Here is a 12148-nt window from a genome sequence, read left to right as displayed (position 1 = left end):
CCCATGGTTCCTGGCATTTCCTCAGTCTGTAAATGTATGTCTTTCCAAATTTAGTGAGCTTTTGTCTCTATGTCTGCAATATTTTTTGTGTGTCCCATTCTCTTTCCTACCTGGAATGCCAAAGGACTCTAAAGCTTTCTCTCTTACTTTTTTCTTCAATCTTTTTTTCTCTTTGTTCTTCAGATTGATAATCTATTAATCAATCTTCAAGGTCACTTATTATTTATTATACCAGCTTCAATATGTTTTTAAGGTCATTAAGTTCCCAAATTTTTCATTTCAATACTGTACTTTTCAGTTCTGGAATTTCCATTTTTTTATATAGTTTCTATTTCTCTGCTAGATTCCCTGTTTATCCACTGTGTGTATATAAACATATAATGTTTGTATATATTTTTATATATATATAAACAATGGCTGATTTAATGCTGTTGACTACTAATTGTAACATCTCAGTGGAGTGAACTTGCAGTTGGTATCTATTGACTGATTTTCTTTTTCCTTAAGTGTGAGTCATATTTTTGTTTCTTCAGATTTCTAGTAGCTTTATCATTGGGATGGATTATATTCACTTACAGAGTGATTTTTATTCCAGAAGGCAGTTATCTGAGAGGGCTTAATTTCCAGTCTCTTTCCTCTTCAGTCATGGACAATGGCTATAATTTCTGCTCAACTCTTTCAGCTTCTAGCTGATGCTTTGCTTCACCAGGAACTCTGGATTTTTCTCCACATAATTTTGTTTAGCCATTAATCAAAGATTTTCACAGATTCTACATGCAGGTTTGGAGACATATCTTCTGGGGCTCTCTCGCTTCACAGATTTTTCATCTATCTTCTCTCTGGCTGCTCTGCCAACCTGGAACTGTCCTTTTACACCATAAGCCAATAGACTGTGGCTCTTTACTACTTAAGTTATTTGGAGTTATGGGGATGTCCTCAAACAAAATGTCACAAACACACAGATATCACCTATTGTACTTCATTTTTCTTTTTTCCTTTTTCAAAAGTAGTTATTTCTATCTTTGGGAGGGTTAATCTGACCATGGTAACTCCACCATTATCAGACTCATGATAATGATTTTTATGTTCATCTTGTATTCAGCAATCTTGCTAAATTCCTATTTGTTTAAATTTTTATTAATACATTCTCGGGACTTCTCTGGTGTTTCAGTGGCTAAGACTCTGTCCTCCCAATGCAGGAAGCCTGGATTCGATCCCTGGTCAGAGAACTAGATCCCACATGCTGTATTTAAGACCTGGTACAGCCAAATAAATAAATATTTTAAAAGATTTGTACATTCTCTTGTATTTTCTACATAGACTATTATATTGTCTACAAATATTTATGTTTTTCTTCCTTTGTATCCAGTTCGCATAACTCATTTCTTTTCCCCTAATTATGCTAGCTATAAACTCAAGTACAATGCTGAATAAAAACGATATATAATGAGTATCCTTATCATAGTCTTGACCTTCATGGTAGTGCTTCTGAAGTACCACCATTAAATATATTTTACTGTAGGTTTGTAATAGATGATCTATTAAAGAAATCTGTAATTTCTCTTTCTGCTATTTCATTGCTGGTGTATTAAAAGGCAACAGATTTCTGTGCATTCATTTTGTATCTTGCAGCATTACCAAATTCACTGATGAGGTCCAGTAGTATTCTGGTAGCATCTTAAGGATTTTCTATGTATAATATCATGTCATCTGCAAACAGGAAACAATTCCATCTACCATAGCATCAAAAACAATAAAATACCTAAGAATAAATCTATCTAAGGTGGCAAAGGGCTTCCTTGGCAACTCAGTGGTAAAGAATCCACCTGCAATGTAGGAGACACAGGTTCGAACCCTGGATTGGGAAGATCCCCTGGAGAAGGAAATGGTAATCCACTCTAGTATTCTTGCCTGGGAAATCCCATGGATAGAAGAGCCTGGCAGGCTCCTAGAAGGATCCCAGAGTCATACACGACTTAGTGACTAAGCAACAACAAGAAGTGAGGCAAAAGCCCAATACTCTGAAAACGGTAAGACACTGTAGAAAGAATCTGAAGCTGACACAGATGGGAACATAGACCATGTTCTTAGATTGGAGGGGTTAGCACTGTTAAAATGACCATATTACCCAAGGCAATCTACAGATTCAATGCAGTACCCATCCAATTCCAATGGCATTTTCCACAGAACTTTGGCACTGTTGAGCGCTCCCTCCCCTTTGAAACTCATCCTAGAATTTCCATGCCTAATCTCCTTCCTAGTTTCGACCCTCTCTCTCCAGCAATTCCTTCTCCCTTTTGTAGATTCTTCTTCCTTCAGCTTTTAAAGGCTCATGTTCTCTGTGGCTCCATTATTAAGTCTTGTCTCACTCTACAAGATCCTTCTTGGCACCATCATCCACTTCCACGACTTCAATTACCACTTTTAAAAGAACGTCTCCCAATACATAGTGCTGGGCCAGAGCTGTCCTGCTGTTTCTCTCCCTCTAGCATCAGATGTCATCACAGTGACTTCTGTCTAGTGAGTTAGGCACTCAATAAATGTGTGTTAAATTTAAAAAGTTCTCAGCTGCCTGAATAATTTGAACTATAATTCAAAGACCAGTTTCAGTGTTGGAGATTATGCACAATTTGATAAAAACTCCTAACAAGTTTCTTGAAACCAGGAAATGGTAGCACAAATGAAGTATCACCTTAGAAAAGCTGCAACCCAGGACTTCCCTAGTGGTTCAGTGGTTAAGAATCTGCATGCCAATGCAGGGGGCATGGATTCGATCCCTGGTCTGGGAAGATTCCACATGCCACAGAGCAACTAAGCCTGTGTGCCACAACTATGGAGCCCACGCGCCTAGAGCCCGTGTTCTGCAGCAAGAGAAGCCACTGCACTGAGAAGCCTACACGCCACGATGAAGAGTAGCCCCACTTGCCACAACTAGAGAAAGAATGCTCACAGTAACGAAGACCCAGCACAGCCAAAAATAAATAAAATTTTTTAAAAAATGAAAAGCTTAAACCCACATCAATTACAGATTTTTAAAAAATTGACATGTATGCTCAAAAGTTTAAAACTACAAAATACCACATGGGTAGGAGGAAAACTAAGCTATAATTGTTCCAGACAAAAGGCTTATTCATTTTCAAAATGACTCTCTGCTGTTCCTCAATCTGGCCTCCTTTTATAGAACTGATTTGCTATAACTCTGGATCCCTGTGTTCATTTTCCTAAGACCTCTCCAGCCGTCTTTGGGTCTTACTATCCAAGTTAAAATAAAATTTTATTAATTCCAATTTATCAGCTCTCCCAACATGTGAAGCATTAAACACAATCAGGCATCAATATTTATTAACACAAGACAAAGGAAACACATTCAATGAGTTAATAGAACACTGTCCAGCCAGATGTTAAATTTAAAAATGTATATCTAGTCTAATTTCAAATAAATAAAAAAAAAAACTTTATACATAATTACACAGTACTATAATTTGAATCTGACACTGGTAAATATCTTGACAAAAAATAAACAGAACAGCATTTAGGACTAAAAAATTATTCTTATATCTTTACACTCTCTTCCTCTGGACAAATAACATGGCCCATCTACATATACCTAAACCAGAAATGTTGTATGAATGATAAAGAAAAGGCCTATTGTGTATTTGGAGTACTGCAGCTTGCTCCAAATACTCTTACATGAAAGCAGACAGCAAAAACAACTCTAAGGCATAGATCATGTTGGAGTTTGAGGGTGAGGTGATAACTCCTCATTGCTTTAGTCTAAAGATTCCTGGATATTCAAGGAAAGTTAATTTATTTGGCCAAGATATTGAGCACCATGCCTGGGGCAGAGACCTTAAGACAACAATAACAACAAAAAACCTAAGGCCTCAGGCCCTCTGTTGATTCAACAAAAGCATTAAGCAAGCATTGCCCAGGGACTAACATCAAATAGACGACCAATAGACAGGCGATGGTCCCTCCACAGCCTGAGGCAGCACAACTTCAGGAGGACCTGATACAGGGGAGACAGGGGCAGGAAGGAAATGAGCTTCACTGGTGGCTTCACTGATGCCCTTAGCATGCTGGTCATCCCCAGGGTCTCATTAATGCAGGAGATGGTATTTGTCCTGAGGCAGCCCCTCCCTGATCTACCCTCCTTACTTTGGCTGAGAGGCAGAGAGGTTCAAAAACTTTCAGATGAATAGGTTCTCTCTTATTTGAAATGAGGGTTTGCTATTCATTTAGGTCCCCCTCCCCCCGACCCAGGCATGAAAAGCTAGACAGAATGTGTCCCCAAGTTTTGGCAAGGCCTTTGGGGCCTGTCTTAAGAGCCAGTTCTACCATAAAGGTTCTGCTTTAACATGGCAAGACTAAGAGCATTGTGTCATCAAGAGAGTTTTCTTACCAAGTCTGCAACAGACTAGGCATTGGATCTGCAGATGATCCCACAAACACATCTAAATTAACGACTAGACTCTCTTCCCCTTCCAGAGGAAACTTTTCCCCAAAGACACATCTTAGCTTTCTTTTCCACTAGCTTATTCTGGCTTTGGGGGATAGGCAAAAGATAAAGCAGCCACAGGGCAGAAAGCAAAAAGATAACAATAAACCAGCGGCCTGAGGAACTACCAAACTAGATAATCAGCCCCTAAATAACCAGGAATTGGGCATACTATGAGATTAACGGAATATTTCATTTGAAGGAATGAGTATAGACCCTCACTGTCCAGTATGGTAGCCAATAGCCACTCGTGGCTACTGAGAACTTGAAACATGGCTAGTCTCGAATTGAGATGTGTTTAATACACACTAGATTTCAAAGATATAATATGAAAAAAAAGTTAAATCTCTCATTAATTAATAATTTTTTATATTGATCCCACATTGTAATGATAGTACTTTTGATATACTGTGCTAATAATATATTAAAATCAACTTCACCTGTTTCTTTTTACTTTTTAAAATGTGGTTACTAGAAACTTCAAAATGACAGACATAGCTCACATTTCATTTCTAGCAGACACCCTACCCTGTGCAGTAAGAATTCTGAAAGCAACCTATAGGACAGACTCTGTCTTTTATATCTTTTTCTTAGAACTTGTGGATCACGGAGATAGGAGATCCTCAGGATCCCTTGCTTTGATTAGTGACTCATTAAAAACTCTTTTTAAGAAAGTTACTTTCCAAATAAGCAGGCTGTTTTCTCTGCAGACCAAACCATTGCTAACTGGGTCTGGGACGTCTAACCCCAATACAAGTGCTTTTTCCCTGTACATCCTAGAACCTTTCCCATCGTGTATAATGGAACGTCATCCAAAATGCTGAAAAGAGATCTGGAACTGGAAAATGTCAAGGTCTTCCCTCTGTGGAGAATGAGTTTGGAGGAAAAGAGGATTATGTAAAAGGAAGTCAATAAAGTGGCTCTGAGTCATGAGCCTGTGTAAGGGCAGCCCCCAGGAGTGCTGCCGTGGCAAAGGGTCTGGTCTTTCCATTATAAACCTTATTTTCAGGGTAATTACAAGTCTTAAAAATTGTTTAAAAACATATTTAGTTTACATGATGTTACAGTGGGGTAAATAATATGTATTATTAAAATAGTCTAAATAAATATTTACACAATAGATCAGAGTGGGTCAAAGAGAACCATTCTGATTTAACAAGTTAACTCTGTTCACTTTGAGTTTTTTTTTAATTTTTAAAAATATTTCTGTAAGAAAAAAAATAATAAAATTCAACTATATTCAAATACATGAAGTATCAGACCAAAGAAAGGAAACCGAGCCAGAGGCCACACTCAGTCCCAGGCTCCATCTGCTCGGCCTGGGCACCACAGTTATTTCAGAAGGGTTTCTTGCATACATTAGACTTCCCCTATTTCAGCATAAGCCTGGCTGTTTTGGCAACCCAAATCGGTCAGTTCTGAGACGTGGAGTTGTGAGGCCTTAATGCCTTCGCGTGACTGTCGATCCCACTGTCTTCCCAGCCTACGCTCTTGTTCTTAAATCCCTGCCCTCGTGAACTGGAAGCACAGGGGATGCTCTTCAGTTCTCAGAAAAGAGAAGCTATCTGTATAACTGCAGACACAGTATACAATGGGCCTGGAAAAGAGGAAATTCTAAATTCTTGTGTAGTCACTCTACATGTGAAAGACTGTTTCAACACTGGGGGCCAGAGTGAGTTACTGTGGTTCCTTAGAACTGGGTGGGATCTAACGAATCTTAGCTTTTCCTAACATTTGATTTTTCAACTGAGATTTTTCAGTTTGTAGAAACAGGCTGAATTCTTAAAAGCTTAAGCTGATTCTGGGAATGCAAGCCTAAAAAACAAACATAGGCAGCTTCAGTTTATAAAATATACCAGCCAACAGAGACATAGTACAATGTGCAGCAAAACCTGCAAACGATTTGCACTTTGTAGTCACCTATTCAATTACACTGCACCCAGAGAACACCGAGATTCTCTCTCAGAGCAGCAATGTTTCTACTTTAGTTGTTACAACTATACAAGCCAATTCTTACGTTTTTTAGCTGAATTATGTGTATTCCTATTTACATGTTTAAAACACTGGTCAAAATGTTTTACAGTCAAGAATTATATATATAAAGTAATTCTCATACTCAGTGGGTTATCTGATTTGCTTATGGGTCAACTGAAAGTAAGCCGAGTAGTTCCATGTTAAACCCGCAGTGTCTAACTACGGCAAAATGGCAGATACAGTACAGAGCGGGGGGCTGCACAACTCAAACTACCCCCTTCGTGTGAATTCATCAAACGCCCTTACAAAATTCTAAAACGGCATTAGATAAAAATACAAGTATCTACAACAGATGAAAAAAATGCAACATGCATGTAATTGCTTTAGTAACGTGCTGCTCACGCTATGTCAAAGCTCGTGACTAACAGATTGTTAACATTTTTTTCATTTGCCACCACAGAATTCCCCTCTCCTGTGTGTCCTGTGATGGCAGGATCCCACAGGATGAGATGAAGGATATAATGTCGCCATCTCAGCTTATTTCACATCAGTCGCAGGTCTCTGGCTCCCATGGTTTTGCAGGACGGTCCCTGCAATCCCAGGAGACTGGTTACATGTTGTAGGCCACATAGATGGGGTCCAGCTGGTCGGCCAGGAAGCTGTCCCGGAGGTGCATCCTCTGCTTCTCTCCTCTGGAGTTGATGGGGATGACGCCTGGGTCCACCACGACCACCACGCCCACAATGAGGTAATGCTCCTCCAGGACCACGTTTGTCACTAAAGGAACCAGATCCAGCGCCTCCTGTTCAGAGCCACACAGTTCCACGACCACCACGAGCAAGTTGGTCCACGTGAACACGGCACTGCAATTTCAGTGGTGCTCAGTTAATGTGGCATCTTTCACAGCGTCTGCCCACCACTTACCCTCACTGCCCCGAGAACTGCCTTCTCACTTGCACCCAACCAGAAGGCTCTGAGCCACATGTGTAATGAGTGGCCTTGCCCCTATGATAACAACTGATTGGTTAGACCATTTAAAATCTCTTGGGCGTCTGAAAGTGGGACTGAAAAGTTGTTAGCTGGTCCCCTGAGCTGAGGATGTGTGGACTGGAAGGTGCTGGTGTAAAAGGTGTGCAGAGACATACAGGGAATGGCTTTTCAGGGAGGAGAGAAAGAACGGAGGGGATGCCCACCGGCTCTAGAAAGCGAGGAGATGGTGGTCCCCGACGGCCTTTCCACCTGTTTCTACCTTTCTTGAGATTTCAGAGCTGTTTAGACTTCTAGGAGCCTCTGAGATAACCAATGAGGTGTGCTTTCTATGACCTCTATTTTGCTTAAAAGTTGTTTTGAAGAGAATTCTTGATATTTGCAACACAACAGCTTTGACTAAGATTGCTATCTGTAATCTAATACCAAACAGGAAGGGAGTCAGCTGGCCTCTGAGCTCAGCGCCCCACTCAAGTGTCTGTCCCGTCGCGCCATAAGGCACAAAGTCGCATTTCGTTCAGTGGGACTGCTGGGTTGGAAGGTATGAACTGACTTGTGTTGTGCAGTGTTGAGCTGCTTTAAAAATAGATTCCAATCATTAAGAAAAATGTACACAATATTTGGTTGCATCAAAAGTCAAATGCTTAAAATTAGGGGGTAACCATGGCACCCAACTTTTCTGCACTGTTCTTAAACTTCCTTGTTCAGGTCTGAGGAGAGACTGACAAAAGCAAGACAAAAATTTGGAAAGCACGAACAAACCACTAAAAGAACCGTGGCTACTTTGCATGAATTTAAAAAAAAAACAAACCTGAGGAAGGACACACCAACTAAAATATGAATAAAAAGAAACTGGGTGGTTTCTGTGTTGTCAAGAATCCAGGACGAAAGCCAACAGTTAAAAATGACAGAATTTCAATTTTAAGCAATTTTTAGTCAGCATGAGGTTGGATGGTTCTTTATCAGGGATAATGAAGGGGGAATTCCTGCCCAGACAGGAAACCTGGACCAGATAATGATAATAATCCTTTTCATCTGCTGACCAGTTGATAGAGTATGAAGCACACTCTCACTTGATCCTCCTGATCAGGAAAGCAGCCACCATGGCAGCGCTGGGCCTTCCAGATGGGTCTTTTGACCCAAAAGTCATGGTTCTTCCCATTAGCCCCACCAACTTTCTAGAGGTGGATGATCAGTTAGGTCGCTTCCAGTGGTAAGATCCTGTCATTAAAAGGACTCGGCCCCAGAGTGGGTGCACAGAGCCCATCTCCACAGCTTGCTCCCCTGGGGTTCCACATCTGTAGGTGTCTCTGGTATAGCTAGATGACTAAAGATCAACTTCAACTTATTGCAGCTGAGGAGAGACCTACTCTGTGCAGAGGACTTACCATTCAGCAATGCTCCTGTGGATCCGAGACACTGAGGTCTCAATGTCGATGGGGTGGTACCGCAGGCCTCGCAGCTCCAGGGTCTCGTCCAGAGCACCCACCACATATAAGGCATCATGACGCTCTGATGGGGAGAGAAAGAGAAACTTAGTGTATCAGATGTGTGGGTGTGACATATCACTGGAGTTAAGAGCCCAGAGTTCAGACTGCCACCACATCACTTGGTGCCACTGCTCACCAGCTGTGTAACCTGGAGCGATTAAGTCTCTGATCCTGCTTCCCCTCCGTGAAACAGGGTAATAATAAATGGCTGCTATGAGGATTAAATTCACAAAAGGGAGTTAGTATTATGATGCTTGGTTCATTGTAAGTGCTGAAGAATATTTGCTGTTGTTCAGTTACTAGGTTATGTCTGACTCTTTGCAATCCCATAAACTGCAGCACGCCAGGCTTCCCTGTCCTTCACTATCTCCAGGAGTTTGCTCAAACTCCTGTCCATTGAATCAGTGATACCATCCAACCATCTCATCATCTGTCGCCCCCTTCTCCTGCCTTCAATCTTTCCCAGCACCAGGGTCTTTTCCAGTGAGTCAGTTCTTCCCATCAGATAGCCGAAGTATTATAGCTTCAGCATCAGTCCTTCCAATAAATATTCAGGGTTGATTTCCTTTAGGACTGACTGGGTTGATCTCCTTGCTGTCCAAGGAACTCTCAAGAGCCTTCTCCAGCATCACAATTCGAAAGCATCAATTCTTCAGTGCTCAGTCTTCTTTATGGTCCAACTCTCACATCTGTACATGACTACTGGAAAAATCATAGCGCTGACTAGGCAGACCTTTGTCAGCGAAGTGCTATTTCTGCTTTTAAATACATTGTCTAGGTTTGTCATAGCTTTTCTTCCAAGGAGCAAGAATCTTTTAATTTCTTGGCCACAGTCACTGTCCACAGTGATTTTGAAGAATATTAGCTCTTGTTATTCTTATTACTACCATGTGCCAGGAACTGTGCCCAGTGTGGGGAGTAAAGATGACAAAATACAACACCTGCTCTAGAGATACTTGCCGTCTAGTGGGGCAAACACACACAACGGGTGTCCCATGGGCGGACAGCAGATGGAACGTGGCAAACCCAGTAACTTGAATGTGGATGAGGGGCAAGGGGAACAGAGGACACCACCTTCCCCTCCCCCGACTGCCCCCAAGCTCAGCTCAAGGGTTCAGAGAAGGAAAAGCTAAAGCCACCTGAGCTTTTAAGGATAAACAGGAATTAGCCAGATGATGGGTGGGGAAAGAAGGAGAAGGGAGGATCTGAGATGGAAAAGAAATGAACATATGGTCATTGTTTCTAGATGTCGTTAAGGAATCCATGGAGAGACTAGTCCTGGTTATTAACAGGCTTCTGATCCAGCAGGACGTGGCAGAAATTTCACTCCTTTTTTTTTAAAGACTTTATGCACACACTGTACACACAGGCTACCTGGTTTATGTCTAAGAGAAAGAGAATGATTTAGCTAGGTCTACACAATGTTTTGGGCTTTCCAGGTGGCTCAGTAGGATAGAATTCACCTGCCAAAAAGCAGGTTTGATCCCTGGGTCAGGAAGATCCCCTGGAGAAGGCAACGGCAACTCACTCCAGTATTCTTGCCTGGGAAATCTCATGGACAGAGAAGCATGGAAGGCTACAAACCATGGGGTTGGAGTAGCAAAAAGTCAGACACGACTGAGCAATTAAACAGTAGTAACAACAGAATGATGTATTTTCAGGAATAGGAATAGTTCTGAAACATTTAGCAAAACAAAGTGCTAGAAGCTGTGGAGACAGGAGGGTAAGGAAGGCCAGTCACATAGATGAGCTGACGATTATAGTAACAAAAACAACAGAAACACGTAGCTAATGACTAGGGAGTGCTTCCCCTGTGCCAAGTAGTGCTCCAGACACCTGAAGGCGTCATGTAATTTAATCTCACATCACGTCCACAAGACAGGAAATGTCATCACTCCCACTTCCCGGGTAGGAAACTGAGAGACTGACTGAGCGAGCGCTCAAGGCCACACAGCGAATGGCAGAGACAGGCTTCAAAACCAGGACACCCAGCGAGCTGTGCTTCCCCTGCCTGCAGGACGCCTGAGCCTGCTTCCCCGTGAGACACGGAGTGACTGCAGAGCCGGCCAGCAGGGAGCAAATGAGGGGGCGAAGGAGAGATGACCTGGCTCCATCCAGCTGTTCAGTCCGGTGAGTGACGCATCCGTTCTTGACGTGTATGATGCACGCAGTGTAGAGGAGTTTTAAACGGCCATTAATGGTGGCAGGAAGGTTGAAGCCAGGCCTCTTTACCAGGTGGACAGGACTGGGGGCTGCTTACCCCAGAGCCCTGCCAAGCAGTCTTGTGAGCCGCCAAAGGGCCAGAGCGCTTAGCAGGTCAGCTCCTCTGCACTGACTCCTGCTCACAGGGCTTAGGAACAGAGGAACTAAAGATGGGACACCTGTCTCAGGAGCCTGTTGAGGGATGCATAGCCCCACAAGGCTGCTGAGAGGCTGTATCCTCCCAGGGGCATTCACCCATCACCAGGCATGTCTCTACGACTGCCCGGCCGAACTATCCTGAGGTTCAGCTATCCTGATGCTGACACAAGGCCCTGGCGTTTACTTCCTGGGTTCTCTTCATAGGACAAAGTCTTACTGCAAAGGAATATAAAGTCATGGGTGGGTTCTAGAGTTGCAGAGGGGGAATAATTCAACACATACACTCCACAATGCAAAGGCAGGCTGCAGAAGGCCAGCCTGTACTAGGGGCATTTGAAATGCACAGCAGGACAAGGGGGAGGAGCCGGTGAAGGTACCTCCAGTGGCTGCTGTGAGCTCCGTCCGGCGGACAAAACCCAGGTATCCCGTCCGAGCCCAGAGGGTCTGGGCAGCATCCCCAAAGCTGAGGCGGGTGTTGAAGTGGTCAGCTTGCAGAGTCTCACTGTCGTAGATGGTATAATAGCCGCTGGCTGTATGGGGACTGTTCACCCAAATCTACAACAAGAAAAGGGTCACATTTGGCCAGAATCAATTCAGTTCACTTAGCACAGAATATGTTGATTTTCTTAACCTCATTTTTATAGTAACCAAAAAGTTACAACAATGAAAGCAGCTGCTAGTTACTGAATTTACCATGTGCTGAACAGTACTTTATAAACATTACCCCCATCAGTCTTAACACACACGACATGACAATGCCATCTGTACTACCGTCACTCCCATTTCACAAATGAATACTAGAGTGTGTCGCCACTCCCTTCTCCAGGGGATCTTCCCG

The 12148-nt window shown here is 42.6% G+C and overlaps 1 protein-coding gene across 3 annotated transcripts in view; it reads right to left on the bottom strand.

Annotated features, from left to right (window-relative positions):
• Nucleotides 1–3320: 3320 nt before the first annotated feature.
• Nucleotides 3321–12148, bottom strand: part of DIP2B (disco interacting protein 2 homolog B) — a 230968-nt gene continuing 222140 nt past the window's right edge. For all 3 annotated transcript variants that reach the window (XM_070370766.1, XM_070370768.1, XM_070370769.1), the window contains 3 exons: nt 11688–11865; nt 8848–8971; nt 3321–7335 (listed from right to left, as the gene is read on the bottom strand). In XM_070370766.1, the coding sequence (XP_070226867.1) occupies nt 7083–7335; nt 8848–8971; nt 11688–11865 (555 nt within the window). In that variant the 3' untranslated portion in view covers nt 3321–7082. The remainder of the gene's footprint in view (nt 7336–8847; nt 8972–11687; nt 11866–12148) is intronic.

Source organism: Bos mutus, chromosome 5 (assembly GCF_027580195.1).
Source record: "Bos mutus isolate GX-2022 chromosome 5, NWIPB_WYAK_1.1, whole genome shotgun sequence".
Lineage (NCBI taxonomy): Eukaryota > Metazoa > Chordata > Mammalia > Artiodactyla > Bovidae > Bos > Bos mutus.
The sequence above is the reverse complement of the archived record's forward strand: the minus strand, read 5'-3'. Positions and strand labels throughout refer to the sequence as shown.